Source organism: Capra hircus, chromosome 12, assembly GCF_001704415.2.
Source record: "Capra hircus breed San Clemente chromosome 12, ASM170441v1, whole genome shotgun sequence".
Lineage (NCBI taxonomy): Eukaryota > Metazoa > Chordata > Mammalia > Artiodactyla > Bovidae > Capra > Capra hircus.
In genome coordinates this window covers 64,858,938-64,884,494 of record NC_030819.1, presented here as the reverse complement: position 1 = coordinate 64,884,494, position 25,557 = coordinate 64,858,938, and the positions used below count along the sequence as shown (strand labels likewise).

Here is a 25,557-nt window from a genome sequence, read left to right as displayed (position 1 = left end):
GCCTGTCGGCTTGGCAAGCCCCTCACTCCTCACTGTGTTCTCAATAGGTGACCTGGCTTGGACCAGAGAGGGATCAGGCCCCAGGTAACAAGGCCACCTGCTTTTATTGATGGTCTGCCTTCCCAGGCATTATCCACTAGCCAGTCCCTGCCTGCAGTGCCCTCTCCTTCTATACTGAAGAAGTAATGTAATCCAGGGTTTCCCTGATGGCTCAGCAGGTCAAGAACCTGGCTGCCAACGCAGGAAACACAGGAGATGCAGGTTCGATCCCTGGGTGGGGAAGATCCCCTGGAGAAGGGCATGGCAGCCCATTCCAGTGTTCTTGTCTGGAGAATCCCATGGACAGAGGAGCCTGGCAGGGTATAGTCCATAGGGTTGCAAGTGGTTGGACACGACTGAGCAACTGATGCATGCACGCACAAAGTAATTCAACTCAACACAGTTAGCCTAGTTCCAATCCAGGTCTCAACCCTCAGCTACCATATTCCCGGCTTGAGCACTGCTGTACCTGAAACATGTTTTCTTTTGTACAGGGTGTCCAGCTACCAGAGTCCTTTGGATCTAACAATTACTTTTAAAAAAATACTTTAAACGACTTTCAAGAGACAACTTTCTGGGTGCTGTTAATGCACTATTCATCTGGGCACCAACTGTCAAAAAAGGTTCATTTGTGACTATTTGCGGAACTGCACACTTTAGATTTCCTATGATTTCTGGGTGTGTTTGTTACTGTGTGTACACTGTATTTCAATGAAAAAAAGCATTAAAGACTTTTGAACTTCTAGGCTATGAACAATAGATTCAAATAGGTTGTAATGAATCTCTTGGCTGCAGGAAATATGGTGCTATTATGAACCCCATTTTCATTGGAAGGAAATTGACGACTCGGAAAATGGTCAGATTATCTACCAGTTTGTCCCAGCAGTTTATTTATTGGCTTTTGAGTTAACCTCAGCAATATCCATGACCAAACCTTTCATTAGTTCAATAAGCAAATTTTGGGATGAATAAGGCTAATAAATTGCTTTTTAATTCAAATAATAAATAATAGTGTATATGATTCATACATTCACAGGATAACTGAAGCACTGAAGACTTGCTAAGCTTACGAGGGTTTGATGAATGTTCCTTTGTAGGTATACTTACAGGACTTCTTCTTTAGTCACTAGGTCATGTCTGACTCTCTGTGACCCCACGGATTGTAGCCTACCAGGCTCCTCTGTCCATGGGATTCTCAAGGCAAGAATACTGGAGTAGGAAGCCGTTCCCTTCTCCAGGGGCACTTGAAGGATTAGGGAAGGGGTAAAGGAAGTTACTACCAGGATCTGGTGTGATCAGCATGAGCACCGATGTGAAACTGGGGAGTGAGCAAATATTTATCCCAGAATCCAAATCGGCACCTAGGAAAGCTCAGCCTCAGTTCCAAAGCTGCTGCTATGTGTTTCCAGGTATATATGGAGGTCATGCCTTAGGCTCTCCACAGGCCAAATGAGGTAGAAGCCCTGCTTCTCCACTTTTAGGATATGAAATATTTGCCTACAGGGACTTCCCTGGTGGTTCAGTGGTTAAGACTCCACGCTTCCAATGCAGGGGGTGCCAGTTCGATCCCTGATCGTGGCACTAAGATCCCACACACCTCATGGCACAGCCTCCCCCCAACAAAAAAAAATTTTTCAATTAGGAAAAATAATAAATCATTGTTAAAAAAATGTCTTTTGCCTACATTCTTGGGTGGGTGGTGGGTCCAACCATCCCAAACTGTCCATTCAGAAAATGATTCACGGATTGGTGGGCATGGGGCAGGGGTGGTGGTGGGGAGTGTATGGAGTAGATAAACTGTTTTGCCTCTTAATTATAGCATAATGTAAAATTTAAAAATATTCCTTACATCAAGGCAACAGAGACCCGGCATTTGTACACGGGCAGCACTTACTTCTGGCTTTTGGCTATCTTTCCCGACGTCTCCATCTCGTACATGGTCTGCAGCCGGCACTTCACCAGCTCCGTGGGGCAGAGGACCAGGGCAGCAAAGGCAGAGGCGAAGGAGCCGGCAGCTGCGTTCTGCAGATCACTGGAAGGATGCAAGCACAGGCGGCCAGTTATTCATTCACTCGGCACTGGGCATGCTCCTACACGGATGGCAAAGCAGAGCGAGCACAGGTGGAGAGGAACGCTCCTTCAGCACCCACAAGGCGCCCACCCGGCTTCCTCTGAGGACCCCCCACCCCGTGGGGGTGATAGCGGCACCCTGACTCCCGGGGAGAATGATGCTTAAGAGATGATGCCAACGTGCTCAGTCACGCAGCTGCTAAGTGGCAATGCTAGGCTTCAAACCCAGGTCTCTCTGATGGCAAACCCATGCTTCTTTTACTAGTCATAGAGCTATGGCCTGGACCCCACCCCCAGATTCCAATGTTGAAGCCTTCACCCTCCATGTGATAGTACCTGGAGGAACTCTTTGGGGGGTAATAAGTTTGAGACGGGGTCTTGATGTGATTAGTGGAAGACACTGGAGAGCAGGCTGGTGTTCTCTCCACCATGTAAGAGGTCAGACAGGCGTCCCTCTGCAAACCAGGAGACGGCCCTCGCTGGACATCAAATGAGCCAGCACCTACCTCATTCCTAGACTTCCTAGCCTCCAGAACCGTGAGAAACAAATGTTTATTTTTAAACCACCCAATCCAAGGTATTTTGTTCTAGCAGTCAGAACTAAGACAAAAAGTGACACAGAGAAACCAAATATGCAAGAAAAAATTCCCCAAGGTCCCACCACCCCAAACACATACTCATTAATACCTCACTGTGTTTGCTGCTGAGCTTTAAATAAAACTAGTTTTCAAGGCCATCCCTATATGCCCTGCATCCAGCCCAGAGCTACAACAAGTGTAATGTAACTACTACAGATGAAACGAAGATCACGGCATCCGGTCCCATCACTTCATGGCAAATAGATGGGGAAACAGTGGAAACAGTGACAGACTTTACTTTGGGGGGCTACAAAATCACAGCAGATGGTGACTGCAGCCATGAAATTAAAAGACGCTTGCTCCTTGGAAGAAAAGTTACGACCAACCTAGACAGCTTATTAAAAAGCAGAGACATTACTTGGCCAACAAAGGCCCATTTAGTCAAAGCTATAGTTTTTCCAGAAGTCATGTATGGATGTGAGAGTTGGATTATAAAGAAAGCTGAGCGCTGAAGAATTGATGCTTTTGAACTGTGGTGTTGGAGAAGACTCTTGAGAGTCCCTTGAAGGGACTAGATCTGATAGACAGTGTCTGATGAACTATGGACGGAGGTTCCTGACATTGTACAGAACCCAGGGATCAAGACCATCCCCGTGGAAAAAAAATGCATAAAAGCAAAATGGCTGTTTGAGGAGGCCTTACAAATAGCTGCAAAAAGAAGAGAAAGGAAAAGCAAAGGAGAAAAGGAAAGATATACCTATTTGAATGCAGAGTTCCAAAGAATAGCAAGGAGAGATAAGAGAGCCTTCCTCAGCGATCAATGCAAAGAAATAGAGGAAAACAACAGAATGGGAAAGACTAGACTAAGAAAATTAGAGATACAAGGGAACATTTCATGCAAAGATGGGCTCAATAAAGGACAGAAATGGTACGGACCTAACAGAAGCAGAAGATATTAAGAAGAGGTGGCAAGAATACACAGAAGAACTGTACAAAAAAGATCTTCATGACCCAGATAATCACGATGGTGTGATCACTCACCTAGAGCCAGACATCCTGGAATGTGAAGTCAAGTGGGACTTAGGAAGCATCACTATAAACAAAGCTACTGGAGGTGATGGAATTTCAGTTGAGCTATTTCAAATCCTGAAAGATGATGCTGTGAAAGTGCTGCACTCAATATGCCAGCAAATTTGGAAAACTCAGCAGTGGCCATGGACTGGAAAAGGTCAGTTTTCATTCCAATCCCAAAGAAAGGCAATGCCAAAGAATGCTCAAACTACCACACAATTGCACTCATCTCATACACTAGTAAAGTAATGCTCAAAATTCTCCAAGGCAAGCTTCAGCAATACGTGAACCATGAACTTCCAGATATTCCAGCTGGTTTTACAAAAGGCAGAGGAACCAGAGATCAAATTACCAACATCCGCTGGATCATAGAAAAAGCAAGAGAGTTCCAGAAAAACATCTATTTCTGCTTTACTGACTATGCCAAAGCCTTTGACTGTATGGATCACAATAAACTGTGGGAAATTCTGAAAGAGATGGGAATACCAGACCACCTGACCTGCCTCTTGAGAAACCTGTATTCAGGTCAGGAAGCAACAGTTAGAACTGGACATGGAACAAGACACTGGTTCCAAATAGGAAAAGGAGTACGTCAAGGCTGTATATTGTCACCCTGCTTATTTAACTTATATGCAGGGTACATCATGAGAAACGCTGGGCTGGAAGAAGCACAAGCTGGAATCAAGATTGCTGGGAGAAATATCAATAACCTCAGATATGCAAATGACACCACCCTTATGGCAGAAAGTGAAGAACTAAAGAACCTCTTGATGAAGGTGAAAGAGGAGAGTGAAAAAGTGGTCTTAAAGCTCAACATTCAGAAAACTAAGATCAAGGCATCTGGTCCCATCACTTCTTGGCAAGTAGATGGGGAAACAGTGTCAGATTTTTTTCTGGGTGGTGGGGGGGGCGGCTCCAAAATCACCGAAGATGGTGATTGCAGCCATGAAATTAAAAGACGCTTACTCCTTGGAAGGAAAGTTATGACCAACCTAGATAGCATATTCAAAAGCAGAGACTTTACTTTGCCAACAGAGGTCCGTCTAGTCAAGGCTATGGTTTTTCCAGTAGTCATGTATGGATGTGAGAGTTGGACTATAAAGAAAGCAGAGCGCAGAAGAACTGATGCCTTTGAACTGTGGTGTTGGAGAAGACTCTTGAGAGTCCCTTGGACTGCAAGGAGATCCAACCAGTCCATTCTGAAGGAGATCAGTTCTGGGTGTTCATTGGAAGGACTGATGTTAAAGCTGAAACTCCAATATTCTGGCCACCTGATGCAAAGAGCTGACTCACTGGAAAAGACTCTGATGCTGGGAAAAATTGAGGGCAGGAGGAGAAAGGGACAACAGAGGATGAGATGGCTGGATGGCATCACCGACTCAATGGAGAAGAGTTTGGCTAAACTCCGGGAGTTGGTGGTGGACAGGGAGGCCTGTCATGCTGCGGTTCATGGGGTCACAAAGAGTTGGACATGACTGAGCAACTGAACTGAACTTAGACTGCAAGGAGATCCCACCAATCGATCGTAAAGGAAATCAGTTCTGATTTTTCATTGGAAGGACTGATGCTGAAGCTGAAACTCCAATACTTTGGCCACCTGATGCAAAGAAAGAAAAAAAGTGAAGTTGCTCAGTTGTGTCCGACTCTCTGCAACCCCATGGCCTGTAGCCTACCAGGTTCCTCTGTCCATGGGATTTTCCAGGCAAGAATACTGGAGTGAGTTGCCATTTCCTTCTCCAGGAGATCTTCCCAATCCAGGGACTGAACACATTGTAGGCAGACACTTTGCTGTCTGAGCCACCAGGGCATGCGAAGAGCTGACTCACAGGAAAAGACCCTGATGCTGGGAAACATTGAAGGCAGAAGGAGAAGGGGATGACAGAGGATGAGATGGTTGGATGGCATCACCAACACAATGGACATGAGTTTGAGTAAACTCCAGGAGTTGGTGATGGACAGGGAGGCAGGCGTGGTGTGCTGCAGTCCATGGGGTCGCAGAGTCAGACACGACTGAGCGACTGAACTGAACTGATGAAAACCCAGGATAAATTTTGAAGCAAAAAGCTGCTCATCGCAAAAAGACTTTCCAGCTCAGCTGATGACCTCCTGGAGCTCAGCCACAGAGGGACACGGGTGTCGTATTGTGGTGCCACAGGAGGGGGGCAGCCAGTGTGAGTCAGCAAGCTCAATGCTTGTAGGGCAGATGGCAAAGCTGGAAATCTAGATGGAGGAATGAAGGCACACAAAGACAGAAACAGAAGAATTCACTTCATCCTTCATCTACATGGGTTTAGCACCACCAGCCTGAGGCACCAGCAGGGCTGTGAAGCTGGAACCCGCTAAGAGTTCCAGAATATGGGGGAAAGTACGCAGAACAAATTGCCAGTAAGACTCCTGAGGGTTCATGGACATCAGCAAAGGAGGCCGTCTCCAAGCCGCAGGGCAGGGTTCTGTCACAAGGGTGCCACTGGTGCATGTGGGGACAGTCTTTAGCTGGGCTGAAGGACTGAGCTGCTCACAGCAACATGTGGTCATGACGCTGACCTGTTAAATCCCAGCAAAAGGCTGTCACTGACAACTAGAGCAACTCACAGACCTCCAGAAGACCCCAGAGGTAACTCCCAGGGCAGCCTGCCAGGTAGAAAGGTCCCCTCATGATTCATCTCCCATCTGGAAGTAAATGCCTAACAGACACACCACATTCAGCTGTCCTAAAGTTACAATAAACCAACCCACTTACATCAAAGGACAGTCATCAGGACAGGAAATCAGTAAGGAAACACAGGTCTTAAATGACACGTAAGACCAAACAGACTTAACTCCTATTCATCGAACATTCCCTCAGAGAGCAGTATACATTCTTCTCAAGAGCACATGGAACATTCTCCAGAATAGGTCACATGCTGGGCCACAAATCAAGCCTTGGTAAATTTAATAAAATTGAAGTCATATCAAACATCTTTTCCAGCCACAATGCTATGAGATTAGAAATCAATTGCAAGAAAACTGTAAAAAAAAAAAAAAACAACACCAAATATGTGGAGACTAAACAATGTTTCTAAGCAACCAATGGACCATTGAAGAAACCAAGGAGGCAATAAAAAATTACCTATATGAAAAGCAACTACACTTCAATCTTAAAAGTTTAAAAAAAATTTCCTAGAGACAAATGACAATGAAAACAAAACAATCCAAAACCTATGGGACTCAGCAAAAGTAGTTCTATGAGGGAATTTTATAGCAATACAATCTTAAATCAGGAAGCAAGAAAAATCTAAAAAAAAATCTTAATCTGACATCTAAAGCAACCAGAAAAAGAACAGATAAAACTCAACATTAGTAAAAGGAAAAAAAACCAAAGACCAGAGCAGAAATAAATAACAGATGAAGAAAATAATAGAAAAGATCAATGAAACTAAAAGCTTAGCCAGACTTATCAAGAAAAAATGGGAGAGCGCTCAAGTCAATAAAGTTAGAAATAAAAAAGGAGAAGTTACAACCAACACTACAGAAATACAAAGGATCATAAGAGGCTACTGTGTTTAGTCACTCAGTCATGTCTGACTCTCTGTGACCCCATGGACTGTACCTGCCGGGCTCCTCTGTCCATGGGGATTCTCCAGGCAAGAATACTGGAGTGGGTTGCCATGCCCTCCCCTCCAGGGGGTCTTCCCATCTCAGAGATCAAACCCAGGTCTCCCACATTGCAGGTGGATTCTTTTCACCGTCTGAGCCACCAGGGAGGCCCATGAGAGAGAGAGAGACTACTACAAGCAACCATATGCCAACAAAATGGACAACCTAGAAGAAATGGACAAAGTCTTAGAAAGGTACAACCTTCTAAGACTGAACCAGGAAGAAACAGAAAATATGAACAGACCAGTCACAAGTACTCAAATTGAAAATGATTAAACGGCTTTTAACATGGGCCTTCCCTGGTGGTCCAGTGGTTAAGAACCTTCCCTGCAATGCAGGGGACATGAGTTTGATCCCTGGTCAGGGCACTAAGATCCCACATGCTGCAAGGCAACTGAGCCCTGGAGCTGCAACTACAGAGACCTGTGCTCTGGAACCTGCGTGTCACAACTAGAGTCTGAGTGGCAGTGAAGATCCCGCATGCTGCAACTAAGTGAAAGTGAAAAAGTGAAAGTGAAGTCGCTCAGCCGTGTCCGACTCTTAGTGACCCCATGGACTGCAGCCTACCACGCCCCTCCATTCATGGAATTCTCCAGTTAAGAATACTGAAGTGGGTTGCCATTGCCTTCTCCAACTACAAAGCTACACTAATCAAACAAAAAACTGGCAAAAGAAAACCCAAAACAATATGAATCAATATAACAGGACAGAAAGTCCAGGGATAAACCTACACACCTGTGGTCACTAATCTATGACAAAGGAGACAAAAACATACAATAGAGAAAAGACAGTCTCTTCAATAAGTGGTGCTGGGGAAAATGGACAGCTACAGGGGAAAGAATGAAATTAGAACATTCTCTAACGCCACACACAAAAATAAAATGGATTACAAATCTAAACGCAAGACCAGATACTATAAAACTCAGAGGGAAACAGGTAGAACACTGACAAACTGCAGCAATATCTTTCTGAATCTGCCTTCCAGTGATGAAAATAAAAACAAAAATAAACAAATGGGACCTAATTGTACTTAAAAGCATTTGCACAGCACAGGAAACCATAAGAAAACAAAAAGACAAGTCACAGAATAGGAGAAAATATTTGCAAACAAAGGAACCAACAAAGGATTTAGCTCCAAAAATATACAAACAGCTTGTGCAACTCTAATCAAAAAAACCACCCAATCCACAAATGAGCAGAAGATCCAAACATTTCTCCAAGGAAGATATACAGATGGCCAAAAAGCACACGGAAGATGTTTCACATCACTAATTATTAGAGAAATGCAAATCAAAACTACAATGAGGTATCACCTCACACTGCTCAGAACAACCACCATCAAAAAGCCTACAGACAAATGCTGGAGAGGGTATGGAGAAAAGGAAAGCCGCTTACACCGTTGGTGGGAATGTAAATTTGTACAGCCACTGTGGAGAACGGTGTGAGGGTTCCTAAAAAACTAAAATTAGAAATAAAAATAGAAAATGATCCAGCAATCCCACTTCTAGGCATATATCCAGAGAAAACCATACTTTGAAAAGATACACGTACCCCAGTGTTCACTGAGGCACTGTTTACAACAGTCAAGACATGGAAGCAACCTAATCGTCCACTGGCAAAGGAATGGATAATGAAGATGTGATACATACATACATGGAATATTATGCAGCCATCAAAAAGCAATGAAATCATGCCTTTTGCAGCAACATCAGTGGACCAAGAGATCAGCATACTAAGTGAAGTAAACCAAAGACAAATATCATACAGTATCATTTATATGTGGAATCTTAAAAAAAAAATAAACAAATGAACTTATTTACAAAAACAAACTCACAGACTTCCAAAACAAATTTAAGGTTACCAAAGGGGAAACATGGGAATAAATTAGCAGTTTGGGATTAACATATACACACTACTATATATAATCAAGCCAGTTCAGTTGCTCAGTCGTGTCCAACTCTTTGCGATCCCATGTACTGCAGCACGCCAGGCTTCCCTGTCCATCACCAAGTTCTGGAGCTTGCTCAAACTCATGTCCATCGGGTTGGTGATGCCATCCAACCATCTCATCCTCTGTCATCCCCGTCTCTCCCTGCCTTCAATCTTTCCCAGCATCAGGGTCTTTTCCAGTGAGTCACTTCTTCGCATCAGGTGGCCAAAGTACTGGAGTTTCACCTTCAGCATCAGTCCTTCCAATGAATACTCAGAACTGATTTCCTTTAGGATGGACTGGTTTGATCTCCTTGCAGTCAATCAACAAGGGCCTACTATATAGCACAGGGAACACCGCTCAATATTCTATATTAATCTACATGGGAAAACAACCTTAAAAAGAATGGAGATGGTTATATATATATATATATCTATATATCTAATTATCACTTAGCTGTACACCTAAAACTAATAACATTGTAAATAAAATATACACCAATAGAAAATAAAAATTAAATTTAAAAAATAGTGTTTTGGAAACCATTAAAAAGAAGTTACAATAAACTAATGGTTGCAGAAACTGGAGTCAAACATTACTACAGGCAAAGCTTACTTTACTGTGCTTCACCTTACTGCACTTTGAAGATACTGCATTTTTTAAAATCAAAGGTTTGTGGCAATCCCAAGTTGTCACATGATGGCTAGTATTTTTTAGCAATGAAGTATTTTAAAATTGGGCTTCCTAGGTTTTACCTACATTCAGGAGACCTAGGTTCAAGCCCTGCGTTGGGAAGAATCCCTGGAGAAGGAAACGGCAATCCACTCAGTATTCTTTTTTGGGAAATCCCATGGACAGAGGAGCCTGGTGGGCTACAGTCTATGGGGTCACAAGACTCAGACATGACTTAGTGACTAAACCACCATTTTAAAATTAAGGTAGGTACATTGGATTTTGAGGCATAATACTATTGCATACTTAACAGATTGCCTTTCCCTCCTCCAGGGGATCTTCCCAATCCAGGAATCAAACCCGGGTCTCCACGCTGCATTGCAGGTGGATTCTTTACCAGGTGAGCGACAAGGGAACCCCACAATATGGTGTAAACTTAACTTTATATGCACTGGGAAACCAATCTGGAACCAAACCCAGAATATTTGACGTGTGCCTGCACAAAGCCAAGGGCCGTCTACCCTCTCTAATTTGATTTCCTGCCTCTGGTGGCCTGGCATTGGTGCCTTAGGTGACTGTGAAGTGGGTGCCCAGGGCCAAGCCAGCCTGTTGCACACCCAGGCCTCAAAAGAGCTGACTTGGAGTGGGCTCTCTTTCAGGAGGGAGATGCTGGCCTTCCTTTTAGAGACTGACATGTCAGAGCATTACCAGAAGAGCCAGCTCCACAGTTGCACTGGCACCCAGCTTTCTAGGGGTGGGGACTGCCAGACACTGTCCCCTCCAGCCTTCCCACTTCACTCCTGCTTGGCTTGTTTGTCAAAACCAAAGCTTAAATGATTTGTCTCTTGGCTAGCCTGCAGATCTGTAATTGGCCTCCCTCTGGGGCTCTCTGTCAACCTGCTGACAGGCCGTAGTCAATTAGGGTCATTGACCAGGGCTGGCCAAGCTTGCTGGAACAAAGGTGGCACTGATAAATGCAGACGGCTATTCAATCTAAGAGGCAGTAACGCCTGAACGAACCCCAAGCATGCTGACACAGGGCAGCTCAAGGCCAAGTCGGATCTGCAGTGGACTTTGGCTTTCTAATAAATACTTTTTGCACAGGTGAGGGACACAGGCCTCAGGCTGTGCCCACAGTATAAACATTTAGACCTGGAGCTCAAGCGGCAGTCAGTGTGGCTGGGATTGGTAAGAATCAACTGTTTTTGTCACCCACTCAACAAACATGTACCTGTGTATTCCTGCTGTGTCAGACTCCTTCCGGCCAAGGATGGAAAGAGAACACTACTCAGGGACGTGTTCAAACTGAGAACAGACAAATATTTACAGCAGTCCTGCAGAAATTCACCAGGTGCCCACAAGCAGGTCTTTGCTTTTGCTGCATCTGCGTAACTATTAATCTTATCTCTGCACCTGACCTCCTACAAAGTACTCCAGAGCCTGCCAGTGGTCTGATGGGAAGAGTGCTGGTTGAAGGGTGCAGAAGACATGGCCGGGGGTCCCCGCTGCATCACGTATTAGCCCGTGTCAGTGTCTGCCAGAGTTTCCCTGCCTATGAAACAGAGACCACTGCCTGCCTGGATGCTCTCACAGGACCACGGGGTGAGGGCTAGGGAAGCATGGCATGCATGTCAGAGCTTTACAAGCTCTCAGGCAGTATATGCTCAACGGTAATGAGCAACACTGCTCTGCAGAATGAAAAAAGGCACCAGGTCCCTGTCCCCCAAGTTCCAAAAAAAAAAGGCAAGGAGGGCTTCCCTGGGTGGTTCATTGGTGGAGAATTTGCCTGCCAAGGTAGGAGATGTGAGTTTGATCCCTCGTCTGGGAGGATCCCACCTGCCAAAGAGTAACTAAGCACAACTACTGAGCCTATGCTCTAGAGCCCTGGAGCTGCAATTACTGAAGCCCCTGTGCCAGAGAGCCCGATTTCTGCAAAAGCAGCCTCAATGAGAAGCCTGTGCATTTCAACAAAGAGTAGTCTCTACTTGCCCCAACTAAGAAAGCCTGTGCGCAGCAACAAGGACCCAACACAGCCAAAGGAAATATTTTAAAAAAATGATAAAATAAAATAAATCAATGTTCAAAAGAGCTAAGGGTTAACGTCCCAGTGCTTTCCAAATTCCTTTCATCTCTGTATAATAAATACCCAAGAGATGACCAAGCACACGCCAAAGTCTGATGTTTGGGGCACACGTGGCCCAGGAAACAGACCCTCACCTGCATCTTCTCAGATGCTCTGACCCTCCTTAAGATTCCAACTTCCTCCTCAAACCTCTTTGACTGCATTTTCCTGATGACGTGGAACCCAAAACTCGGATCACGAGTCGGATCTCTGGTTTAAGCTCTGCACTTCCGTCTCGAGAAGCGGCACCCGTAAGCAGCATTTGAAAAGCGTGTTCCCCGAAAATCACATGGTATCACTTACAGGTGGAATCTAATTTTTAAAAATGGCACCAATGAACTTATTTACAAAACAGAAACAGACTCACAGATCGTAGAACCAAACTTCTAATTACTAAAGGGGAAATGGTGGCAGGAAGGATAAATTAGGAGATTGGGGTGAGCATACACATACTACTATATATGAAATAGATAACCAACAGGGTCCTACTATATAGCACAGGGAACTCTATATTCTGTAACAACCTATGTGGGAAAATAGTCTTGAGAAAGAATGGATATATGTATAACTGATTCACTTTGCTGTACAGCTGAAACAACATTGTAAATGAACTATACTCCAATCAAAAGGAAAAAAACTGGACTTCCCTGGTGATACAGTGGATAGGAATATGCCTGCCAAGGCAGGGGACACGGGTTCAATCCCTGGTCCAGGAAGATTTCACATGCCATGGAGCAACCAAGCCCGTGTGCTGCAACCACTGAGTCCATGCAATTACTGACGCCCATGTGCCTGGAGCCTGTGTTCCATAATAAAGCTACTGCAACGAGAAGCCCGCGTACCGCAATGAAGAGTAGCCCCCTCACTCTCTGCAACAAGAGAAAGCTCATGCACAGCAGTGAAGACCCAGCTGAACCAAAAAATAATACTAATAATAAAAGAAAAGAAAAATAATCCTTAAAAAAAGAAAGAAAAGCATCTTCCTGAAGAATGGGATGAAGGTGAGGGTGGCTGGTTCTCCGTGGTGGATTGTGGGCAACTCTTTTACATAACACATATGTATGTGCTTGCCCAGTTTCCTATGACAGTGATGGATCACTTCAGAATCAAGAAAGTGGTTAATGTTAAAACAAACAAAAAAAGGAAATGTTTTTCCCAATAAGGTCTCTTAAAGTTCTTGACCAAATAAGTGCTGGTTTTCAAACAAAGAGGGTCGGTGCCCTCAACTCACCTCAGCTTTGCCTGCCGGTCCAGTCCAACCACCTTCCGCACCACCTGCTGGCAGAAGCCGTAGCACATGAAGAGGACGGAGTTCTCAGCGATGTTGGCGATGAGCGCCGGGCTGGTGCCCTTGTAGAAGCCCCGCAAGCCCACCTGGGAGTAGGTCTTGAGGCAGCAATCGGTGAGGCCCCGGTACAGGTCGGGGAACGTCTGCATCTTCACCTTCATGGTGTCGAAGGGCTGCCCGGTCAGGACACACGCGGTGCCCCCTGCAACCAGGACAGAGTCCTTGTCCAGCCCGAGTCCATGGCTTTGTGGCAGGCTGCAGCCCCGGGGACCCTTGGAGATGAGGGCCAGGCAGCCCACCCCCGGGCTAACCTCTCCATCATCTCCTTTTGACTTCTTCTCCCCCTAAGACCTTCTAGCCCAGTTCAGTAAAACTTCTAGGGGGTTCCCTGTGTGCCGGGTCCCCTGCCCAGCCCTGAAGGAGCTCACACTCAGCAGGGGAGAAGGACGTGTTCAGCAATCAGAGCCACTGATGTGAAGGTGGGACGTGTGTTCAGGAGCATTGGTCAGAGGCACCCGGGGTTGAAGCCTGACTCTGATATGAAATCCAGGACAAGCCACGTGACTTCTGAGCCTCAGTTCCCTACTGGGATAGCATGAGGATTAGGATAAGGGTCTAACATTACGGTTGCTACACAAGTGGTTAATTGATAGGGGTTAACTGTGTGTGCGTCCACATAAAAGGAAGGGGAGAGGAATGGTCTGGAAAGAGTTCATCACTCCTCTCTCTGTTGCCCAGTGGTCCTGATGACTATCAGAAAAATAACAGGTCACAGAGAAGGAAAACAAAGAGCCGAATTAGTCCACAAAGAGCTGAATGTTTGCCCCTATGGGAAAACCTCTTATCTGGACTCCAATGACTTGTATTCAGACAGGAGCTGGATTGAAACCTACCTTGCTTCAGTTCAGTTGCTCAGTCGTGTCCGACTTTTTGCGACCCCATGAATCGCAGCACACCAGGCCTCCCTGTCCACCACCAACTCCCGGAGTTTACCCAAACTGATGTCCATTGAGTTGGTGATGCCATCCAGCCATCTCATCCTCTGTCATCCCTTTCTCCTCCTGCCCTCAATCTTTCCCAGCATCAGGGTCTTTTCCAGTGAGTCAGCTCTTTGCATGAGGTGGCCAGAGTATTGGAGTTTCAGCTTCAGTATCAGTCCTTCCAATGAACACCCAGGACTGATCTCCTTTAGGATGACTGGTTGGATCTCCTTGTAGTCCAAGGGACTCTCAAGAGTCTTCTCCAATACCACAGTTCAAAAGCATCAATTTTTTGGCACTTACCTTTCTTTATAGCTTAGCACACATATTTATATGCTTTTATACTGTTAAGAGTATTAAATACAGCAAAATCTAAACTGCATTCAATCACAACTCTGATGTGAGGAAGAGAATGATTTATAAACCCTGCAACTCACTGGAAAAGACCCTTATGCTGGGGAAAGTGTGAGGGCAAGAGGAGAAGCATGCAACAAAGGATGAAATGGTTGGATGGCAGCACTGACTCAGACATGAGTTTGAGAAAACTCCAGGAGATGGTGAAGGATAGGGAAGCCTGGCGTGCTGCAGTTCATGGGGTCACAAACGGTTGGACACAACTTAGCGACCGAACAACAACATGAACCCTGTGATATCCGCAGACCCTGGGCTGGGTCAGCATTTGGGGAACTGTCCCTGGTGAACACTTCCACCTCCCCTTGGGCCAGGATGTCCCCTACCTGTGCCAGGACACACAACCATTGGATGAGGTTATTAAAGCCTCAGCAAAGTTGAAGAGAAGGCAAGCAACCTAATGTCCATAGACAGAGGAATGGATAAGCAAGAAGTGGTACATATATGTGATGGACTATCACTCAGCCGTGGAAAGGAATGGAACTGAGTCGTTTGCAGCGATGTGGATAAAGCCAGAAAAACAAATAATGTCGCCAGAAAAACAAATAATGTCTATTAATGTATATATACGGACTCTGGAAAAATGGTACTGATGAACCTATTTGCAGGGCAGGAATAGAGACACAGATGGAGACTTGTGGACACAGGAGGGTGAGACCAATTGAGAGGGCAGCACGGATGTCTGTACACCACCATATGTAAAAGAGAGAGCTAGTGGGAAGCTGCTGATAGCTGGGGGCTCAGCTCGTGCTCTGTGATGACCTAGAGGGGTGGGACGGAGACTCACGAGGGAAGGGATATATGGCTGATTCATGCTGTTGTACAGAAGAAGCTAACAACACTGTAAAGCGATTATCCTCCAATTTAAAAACAAAACGAAACAAAAAAGCCGGAGAAGGCTGACATAAAGTACTTCAGAAATGTAATTTCACAACTTTGACATAATGAGTTACTCCAACTACACTGTGGAAAGTAGAGATGGAGGGAGGGCTGTTAGGAATAACTCCCAATTATTGGTAGATGAACATTTATGCAAGAGTCTGAAAACGGAACTGTTAAGCAAGCACGGGTATGGTCTCCGTGACCCTGTCACCATTGTTCCTCCCTTCTAGGAGAGCAATGACACGCTTCTGCTTTTGTCCTGCCCCACCACCGCCAGTCCTGAATTAGCGGAATATAATTTCATAAGACGTTACCGTAATTAGAGTCATTCCCTCCCAGGTACTGATGGGCTGGCATGAAATAAGATCCTACTCATGTCAAAAATAATCATTTCAAAAGAGAAGGTGACTGTCAGAATTTTTAAAGTGGGTTCATAATCTTGACAGCCTAGATGGGGCTACATGGAAGAAAGCATTTAATTCAGAGCATTAAAATCCTATCCTAACCAGGAGTTTTCCATATTTTCACCCAACCATCCTGAACAGCGCAGACATCTGGGTTGCTACAGTACCCATTCGCTGCTTATCTATAAGTTTCCATCTCCAACAGGGAGAAAGCAGGAGGCTCATGTACTTCCAATGCTACCTACAATTCTCTCCCTTGATCCACGGATGCGAGCTAACTTCCTACGTAACTTGTGGCTGTCGTTTAGTCACTCAGCCATGTCCACCTCTTTTGCAATCCGGTGGACTGTAGTCTGCCAGGCTCCTCTATCCGTGGATTTTCCCGGCAAGAATACTGGAGTTGGTTGCCATTTCCTCCTCCAGGGGATCTTCCTGACCCAGGGATCGAACTCTCATCTCTGCCTCTTCTGCATTACAGGCGGATTCTGTACCACTGAGCCACCAGGGAAGCTCGGACAGATGACACAGTCACGGCACTCACCACGGCCTGCGCAAGGAGGTGATAGCTATTCTGAACACCAGCACTAACCCAAGACCAAGACAGTCCTCATACCTGCCGGGTCTACAAAGCTTTGAATAATTTACAGGAATTATCTCTTTCCCTATTTGCCTAGAGCTCAGACCTCTGATCATCTTGCTCTCCATAAGAAACAAGAGGGGGTTCCTCCAATCAAAAAAAATAATTTTTAAAAGTTCATTAAAAAGAAAAAAAAAGAAACAAAAGGGGGACTTCCCTGGCGGTCCAGTGGTTGAGATTCCAAGGCACAATTTGATCCCTAGTCGGGCAACTAAGCCCACAGGTTACAACTAGAGACGCCTGCGTGCTTCAACAAAGACCCAGTAAAGCCCCCCAGAAAGAAAGAGACCCACTCTCTGCACTTTTGCGTAGGTGTCACCACGGCACTTTCCTCTGCAGGAGACGTGTTGCAACCTACATCCTCCCAAGGTTGCGGGTGTGGATTTCAGTCCCCCACACAGTAGAGCCAGCAGGTGACGAACGGTTGAGGAAATCCACCAGGGCTGAGACAGTGATGGTGGTGATGGACAGCGCTCGGGGAGGGCCATGGTGGAAACGCAGAAGCAGACCTTCACCCGGAAGGACCTGGCCACCTGGCCACCCATGCGGAAAGGACAGCCTCCAACCCACTAGGGGCAGTCAATGCTCCATTTAGTGGTGCAGAAAGGCGTGTCATTTTCAAAATATTCCAACCAAAGAGTGCTTTTGGTTTGTTGTTAATTGTGGCATTTGAAAGAATAAACCTCAATGATCTAAAAATGCCACATTTTCGGGACTTCCCTGGCGGTCCAGTTGTTAGAATGTGCTAACTCAGATGGTAAAGAATCTGCCTGCCAATGCAGGAGACTGGGGTTTGATCCCTGGGTCAGGAAGCTCCCCTGGAGGAGGGCATAGCTACCCACTCCAGTATTCTTGCCTGGAGTATCCCATGGACAGAGGAGCCTGGCAGGCTACAGCCCATGGGGTCACAAAGAATCAGGCACTCAAGACTGAATGACTAACACCATTTACAACAGGTGGTGTGGCTTCCATCCCTGGTTGGGGAACTAGGATCCCACATGCCAAAAAATAAAATAAAATGCCACTTTCCTGACTGCTTAAGCAAGGCACATTGCAACAGAGCAGTCTGGGGAAAGAATGCATCATTTTATATTGATAGTTGTTAAACTGCTAAACCTTCACGTGCCACTAAGGTTTCCCTTTAAGGGGATTTAACTTTTGAGATCCAAGCTGCCTCATTTCAATAATTATCCAATTACCTAACCAACTGCCTTCAAATCCTCCCCAACCAGCTGCCTAGGCCTTACGATCTTTCCCTGCCATCGCTCCTACAGCAGCTTCAGACACAGAAGCTGTGCCTTAGGGTAGACGAGCTGGACTGAAACACTGCTTGATGGAGGAGGTTTGTCTAGAAGACACACACACAGAAGAACACGCAGATCCTACACCCACATCACCTCCAACCACGGCTGCCTCTGCTCTCACACACATAGCTTCCATGGGTGGTCCACATCTACAAAGCACTAGGGGTCCTCTGCTCCTGGCAACAGAAAAATCCCAAAGCCCACCAGTTTCCCCATCCAGAGAGCTGGGGCAGTAAAGCCTCCAAAGGAATCCCCACCTCTGGGGGACACTGTTGGCCACCATGTAGCATCAGAACAAAGATGACAGAACGGGGCAAGGCACCAGGCAGCCAAGGTCCTCACCCTGTCTTTATTTACACCTCTATTAACAGCTGTGCAGCCTTAAACAAATCCACTATCCCTCCCTGGGCCCCTTTTCTACACATACAAGAGCATTAGGGTCAAGGGTCTCTAAAGGCCCTTCTAGCTCCATCACTTAAAGGCTGAAACCTGTCAAAAATGGGATGGCTGCTTCCCATTCATACACGGGGAATTCTCAGGTCACCACGAGGGACCTCCTCTGCCTGGTATCTCACAGGCTTAGAACCCAGGAAGCCTGCTGACCTCAGATGTCAAGACAACCAGAGTGGTATTACATCAGTGAGGGGCGACCCTGGGTTTGCAGTGCAAGAAGGAACACCTACCCACAGTTAGCAGAAAAAATAAATGCTAGTGTGTATAAGGGCCGGATACATGTTAATACCTCTGTAAAAGAGCAGGTGTACTGGCAAATGCCTTACACAGCCAGGTTCCTGACAATCTTGTTGCAATTTACATCTTTAAATATTACTATACAGGCCTGATACACTTAAAAAAAAAAAAGAAAGCACGTGTACTGGTGAATGCCTTACACAGCCAGACTCCGGACAATACTGTTGCAATTTACATCTTTACAGATTACTGTTATGAATGCAGATACAGTTATGAATGCAGTACTCAAACGCCTGTCCTTTCCAGGAAAAGCAAAAATGCTTTAATTCTATCACAACAGATCCTCCACCTTTGACAGACTGAAAAGACACAGAATTCCAAAACCTGAGCTTCCCCCATGGGATGAAACGCACTCCTACTGCAGAGACACGAACTGAGCACAGGTTTTCACGCGAGGGTAGAGGCAGGCAGCTGGGCAGCATCCTCTGCCAGGGAATGACACGGGGGAGGGGTTAAAGGGATGGAGAAGGGACAGTGAGAGGGCCTGGGGCTCAATCCCAGGGCACTCAGCTTGCGAGAGGCTGTGGGACAGAACCCAGGCAGCCCTTAGTGCCCCCCTCCCCCACCCCACCCCGCTCCCTCCCCTCCTGGTGGCCTCTGACCTGGGAGCGCCCCTGCCTGCACTTCTTATCAGTGCCTGCAGCGTATACTGTCTCCAGACTTCCTCATGAGCCTACTGTGGCCAATGTCTGGTTCAGGGAAAAATACTTTGAGCTTCCCTGAATCCCTGATTTCTTTTTCACAATTAAGATGACAGGTTGAGAGCAGGCGGCCCTCTGATTGCCCTTCATCTGCTGACCTGGGAGGGCCCCCCCCAGATAAGAGGATGAGGGGAGACCCACTCCCCTGGCCTCTCCGCCCCAGGGAGCGGTGACAAGAATCGGTGAGGGAGAGGAGGAGCAGTCAGGGTTTCCACTGGGAAAGTGGTGGGCATTCCAGCGCTTCTCCAGCCGTAAAATCATCCAGGAATTCAAAGAACCAAGTCATCACTCAGGCACTTGGAATTCTGTCATCTGCCTCTCTCTGAGTAAAGGCGGCCTTTCTGAAGAGTGGCCTGCGTGGCAGGCGCGGCTGAGAACTCGCCAGTGCCTGGGAGGGGAGTTGTTGGGGCGCTGGGGGCGGGGGACAGAGTCTGCCCTGGCACCACCCCACCCACCACTCCCCGGCCAGGCCTGGGGCCTCTCCCTTCCTTTCAGGGCTTTAAGACACAGTCAAAAGTCAGTCTTATTTACCGAAGACATTTCTAAGGGTTTCCTTTCTCTCCTCAGCGGTAGTAAGGACAGTCTCTGGGGTTTTCCTGGAGAAATGGTACAGCGTTACTTCTGCACACAAGGGCTCTCGAGACTGCCAGGCTAGGAGTAGAATCCTGTGTATCCCAGCCACGTGGCAACGGACACGTGGCTTCAGCTCTGAGCTGTGATCTCACAGTCTTCCAGCTGTGAACCAGGGACATTCCCACCCTTTACCCTGACTCCTAGTTGCCTTATTTTTTGTCTTTTTATTTTTGTCAATTAAAAAACGTTTTAAATTGGAGGATAAAAGCTCTACAATACTGTGTTGGTTTCTGCTATACATCAATATGAATCAGCCACAGGCATACATATGTCCCCAGCCTCTTGAAACTCTCTTCCACCCCTCTAAGGCTGTCACGGAGCACTGGGTGGAGCTCCCTGCATCATACAGCCAATTCCCACTGGCTATTTCACATACGATGATGCATATGTTTCCAGGCTATTCTCTCAATGTGTCCCATCCTCTTCTTCCCCCACTGTGTCCATAAGTCTATTCTCTGTCTACTCCTCCACTGCTGCTCTGCAAATACGTTGTTCATCAGTACCATCCTTCTAGATTCTGTATGTATATATATGCATTAATATATGATATTTTTATCTTTCTGACTTACTTCACTCTGTATAATAGGCTCTAGTTTATCTGCCTCCTTAGGACTCACTCAAGCGTGTTCTTTTTTACGGCTGAGTAAGCTGGTTCTAGGAAAGGCAGAAGAACCAGAGGTCAGATCGCCAACATCTGCTGGATCATCAAAAAAGCAAGAGAATTTCAGAAAAACCTCTATTTCTGCTCTACTGACTATGCCAAAGCCTTTGACTGTGTGGATCACAATAAACTGTTGAAAGAGATGGGAATACCAGACCACCTGACCTGCCTCTTGAGAAACCTGTAGGCAGGTCAAGAAGCAACAGTTAGAACTGGACATGGAACAACAGACTGGTTCCAAATAGGAAACGGAGTACGTCAAGGCTGTATATTGTCACCCTGCTTATTTAACTTCTATGCAGAGTACATCATGAGAAATGCTGGACTGGAAGAAGCACAAGCTGGAATCAAGATTGCCAAGAGAAATATCAATAACCTCAGATATCAGATGACACCACCCTTATGGCAGAAAGTGAAGAAGAACTAAAGAGCCTCTTGATGAAAGTGAAAGAGGAGAGTGGAAAAGTTGGCTTAAAGCTCAACATTCAGAAAACGAAGATCATGGCATCTGGTCCCATCACTTCATGGGAAATAGATGGGGAAACAGTGGCTGACTTTATTTTTTGGGGTCCAAAATCACTGCAGATGGTGATTGTAGCCATGAAATTAAAAGATGCTTACTCCTTGGAAGTAAAGTTATGACCAACCTAGATAGAATATTGAAAAGCAGAGATATTACTTTGCCAACAAAGGTCCATCTAGTCAAGGCTATGGTTTTTCCAGTGGTCATGTATGGATGTGAGAGTTGGACTGTGAAGAAAGCTGAGCAACAAAGAATTGATGCTTTTGAACTGTGATGTTGGAGAAGACTCTTGGAAGTCTCTTGGACTGCAAGCAGATCCAACCAGTCTATCCTAAAGGAGATCAGTCCTGGGTGTTCATTGGAAGGACTGATGCTGAAGCTGAAACTCCAATACTTTGGCCACCTCATGCGAAGAGTTGACTCACTGGAAAAGACCCTGATGCTGGGAGGGATTGGTGGCAGGAGGAGAAGGGGACGACAGAGGATGAGATGGCTGGATGGCATCACCGACTGGATGCACATGAGTTTGAGAAAACTCTGGGAGTTGGTGATGGACAGGGAGGTCTGGCATGCTGCGATTCATGGGGTCGCAAAGAGTCAGACACGACTGAGCAACTGAACATTCCATTGTATGTATATATGTAACGCCTACCTTCTGCTGTACCTGCAACACAGTATTACATTCCCATTAAGTGTATTCATTACAAGGTCCTGGAGTGACAGAGGCAATGTGCTCACTGGATCTCACTCGCAGAAGGTACTTGAGGATCAGAGAACGGGGTTTTCTCTGGCCTTACCTGCGGCCCCAGCCGTAAGGTCAATGGCAGCTTGGATGGCAGGGTTGGATTTCATATTCTCCCGCTCCTCTGCTGGGCTCTGTGGAGGGTGACTCTCTGGAGCTTATGATGGGCACCTCATATCCCTGGGAGGAAGCCAGAGCTCACCATCAGTCAGGCCTCTGCAGCCCCTCTTTCTCTAGGCCTGCTGCCCAGCTACTGGGCTTGAACCTCACGGAACTGGGAAACTGGCTCTGTGTGGCTCCAGAGGAGGGGTCTAAGGGGGTCAGAGCAGCTCAGTCATCAGCCTCCCCTTCTCCCCACCCACCACCTCCCCATAAAAAGCACAGAGATTGAAAACCTTGTCTGAGTATCACTGCTCCATCAACAGGTGGGGGCACTTCAACCAACTTTTCTGAAACTCTCAGAAACAGAGGCCAAACAAGCAAGCCAAGCAGACATCACAAGCCCCATCAAACCAGTTTTTCAGAGGCCTAGGTTGAACTCTCAATCCAGTAAGCTCTGTTCCAAATTCAGACAGCAGCCTGAGACTCTAAGAGAATGCCACAAAACAGGAGGTCTGAAAAGGAATGAGTTAGGAGCTCTGCCAAGTGACACCTGCCTGGGTCTGAATGCCTTCTCTGCCAGCAGCAGGGGAGGCCCCTTGGGCCCGTAAAGCTGGAGGTCCCTGTCTATACAAGGTCTCTGTCTATACTATCATAATCTGAGAGCAATCAGAAATAGCCGCATTGGACAAACACAATGATAAACTGTGAATATGCACCAGGAGTTCTTAGAACTACAAAACATTAGCAGCAAACAGTCCCGTCATCAGACTTCCCTCCAGAGCTTCTCAACATAAACATGCACACAGATCACACTGGGGACCTTATTAAAAGGCTGATTCTGATGTGATTGGCTTCAAGAGGGGCCAGAAACGCTGCCTGCCTGACGTGCTCCTAGGTGAAGTTGATAACGCCTGGTATTAACCATGTTTTCAGTAGCAACACCTGGTCCATTGCCCCCCCCACATTTGCTGGATAAGAGTCAGCTGGGACACTTGTTAAATATTCAAATAACCAGGCCGCTCTCCTGGAGATCTTGATTCAGTAGGTTTGAGCTGGAGTCTAGAAGTTTGGGAAAATCAGAGTCTACTTTCCTAGCTGTAGACAAACAAACAAAAAAAATCAACCGTCGCCATGGAATTGACTTAAATAAATATTGACTAGAAAAGAAGAGGTGGTTCTTTAACAGAATATTCTTACGTATAAATAACAAGGAACGCTTTTTAACCATCACACCGAAGACACCACACCCAGTCAGGCCACCTCTCAGAGGGGGTGGGTGGCTGAATGATCCATGAATACCAACCTCACGCTAATCACCAGCAGAAAATAATTTTAGCCACCAGGAAGTTTTTCAACAGCTTAAAGTATGTTGTCAATGATCAGACACCAAGAATCTCCCTTTTAAAAAAGTTTTAAAACTAGCAACAGCAAAAGTACAGCATTTTATAAAGCAACTAACTCAGACATAAAAACCACCGACTTTATGTTACCTATAGGCCTGGAGAGGCAGTGCCAATGACTAATGTTGATAAGACGGGGACCATCCAGTAGTGAGAGAAGGATATCAGGGTCCTAATCCAATCTCCTCCTTTTCCAAATGGAAAAACTGAGGCCAGAGGAAGGCAATGGTTCATCCAAGGTCATACAACAAGTCTGCGGCAGACAGCATTCAACTCAAGTCTTACCTTTTGGGTCTGTGTTTATCAACCAATACTTAATTCCAGAGTATCTCCATCTGGTCAAAAGGAGAAAAAGCACTGAACCCTGCATTTTAGAGGGAAAAGGAGCCACAGATGGTGGCGATCCAAAGGGGTTCATTTGTGTGGGGGAGGGCGGTACATTTCTCTTAGAGGCATAGCAGATGTTACTATGTCACCAACGCGAATTTAACCCTTTTAGGCAAGTTCGACTTAAACACATCAACTCCTGCGCATAACTACTTGTAGTATTATTAGGACTGTTAACGGTGATGGGAACTGACAGATTAACTCAGAAGATGTGAGCAACTGTTTCAAACTATGCATGGCTTTCGCCTGAGGAAGACATATGGTTGGAGGGCGGCAAGGCTGACCAACCTGAGTTAGACTGATTTATGAGCCTTCGGTACCAACTGAAACAGAAAAACTGAACCTTGCGGCGTCCCTTTATCCTTCTTTCAAACTACCCCGGAGTCCCACTCCAGAAGACCATGTACATTTCCCATTCCTCAGGGAAATTCATTTCTTGCTCGGGAGAATCCGAGGACCCCCGCCTTCCCCAACCAGATCACAGCTTAGGGAAGATTCCAGCTTCAGGCCGAAGCTGGGGTGACGGGAGGCGGCCCGCCATCAGAGCGCCCAGAGAAGGGCGCCCCACGGGCGCAAGGATGCAAACCAGTCTCGCCACTTAGCAGCCGACACCGGAGCTTCCGCTTCGGGGGCTCGGGATCCCGGTCCGCCCAAAGGGTAGCTTAGGGAGACGGCTTCCAACTTCTTCCCGACTCTCAACGTCCGCTGACTCTACCCAGCAACCAGCCCGGGTCTCCCATTCATCCGCGCCTCCGCCCTGCCCGGCGCCGCGCGGAGCCAGGAGGCTGGGTGACACGACTAGGGGGAAAAGGAGGACAAGCTTTCCCGGGCGGTGACCGCGGCGCGCAGGAGGCCGCGGGGCCCGAGGGTCTACGGGGAAGTCCTGGGCCGAGCGCGGGAAAGGGGCGCCCGCGGGATCCCCGGGCACGTGGGCGGCGCGTGTGGGCCCGGGGACTCCGGATCCCCGCCGCCCCGGAAGGTCACGCCGCCCGGGCGCCGAGGCCCGCCCGCTCCCCGCTCCCTCCCGGCAGGTTCCCCGCAGTCCGCGAGCGCCTGACCGGGCTGCGCTCACCACCGCGTCCTGCTCGCGCTCCGCCGCCCGCTCTCGGCTCTGGCTCGGCGGCGGGGGTGGCCGCTTAACACCCACGTCTGCCGCGGCCCTGCCCTCCAGCCCCGCCTCCCGAGCCCGACTGCCGCCAGCGGGCGGCCCCCGGGCCTCCGGAGCGCCCCTGCGGCCGGGGCGGGCGGCGCGGGCCCGGGGCTGCAGCGCCTCCCGCCCGCCCGCCGGGGAAGCGGAAGTCGGCGCGGTGCGGCGGCGCGCTCGGGCTCGGGGGCCGCCGGGGGCCGCGAGCGGGCGGGGCTGGCCGGGCTGGCGGGGCCGGAGGGCCGGCCGGGAGTCGGGGTCTCGACGTCGCTTTGCTGCCCGCTCGGTTCCCGGAGGCCCGCAGTAGGCTCGTCTCTAGCTCGACCTCAGGGCGGGCGCTGGGGGTGCCCGGAGTTAGACGAGTGACCGAAGTCTGCAGGGTGTTGACTTGGCTGGGACTCGGGGCTCAAGGCCTTCATTTTATGTTATAATTGAGCACCAAAGTACTGAAATGAAAAATACATTCGCTTATTGCCGGTAAAAACAAAAC

At 47.4% G+C, this 25,557-nt stretch overlaps 1 protein-coding gene across 2 annotated transcripts in view; it reads right to left on the bottom strand.

Annotated features, from left to right (window-relative positions):
- SLC25A15 (solute carrier family 25 member 15) overlaps nucleotides 1-25,169 on the bottom strand; it is a 31,761-nt gene extending 6,592 nt beyond the window's left edge. Inside the window, exons 1-4 of one of the 2 annotated variants that reach the window (XM_018056688.1) lie at nucleotides 24,982-25,169; nucleotides 22,090-22,214; nucleotides 13,350-13,608; nucleotides 1,934-2,071 (exon numbers count right to left, since the gene is read on the bottom strand). In XM_018056688.1, the coding sequence (XP_017912177.1) occupies nucleotides 1,934-2,071; nucleotides 13,350-13,608; nucleotides 22,090-22,144 (452 nt within the window). In that variant the 5' untranslated portion in view covers nucleotides 22,145-22,214; nucleotides 24,982-25,169. The remainder of the gene's footprint in view (nucleotides 1-1,933; nucleotides 2,072-13,349; nucleotides 13,609-22,089; nucleotides 22,215-24,981) is intronic. The other variant, XM_018056687.1, reaches the window with a different exon arrangement.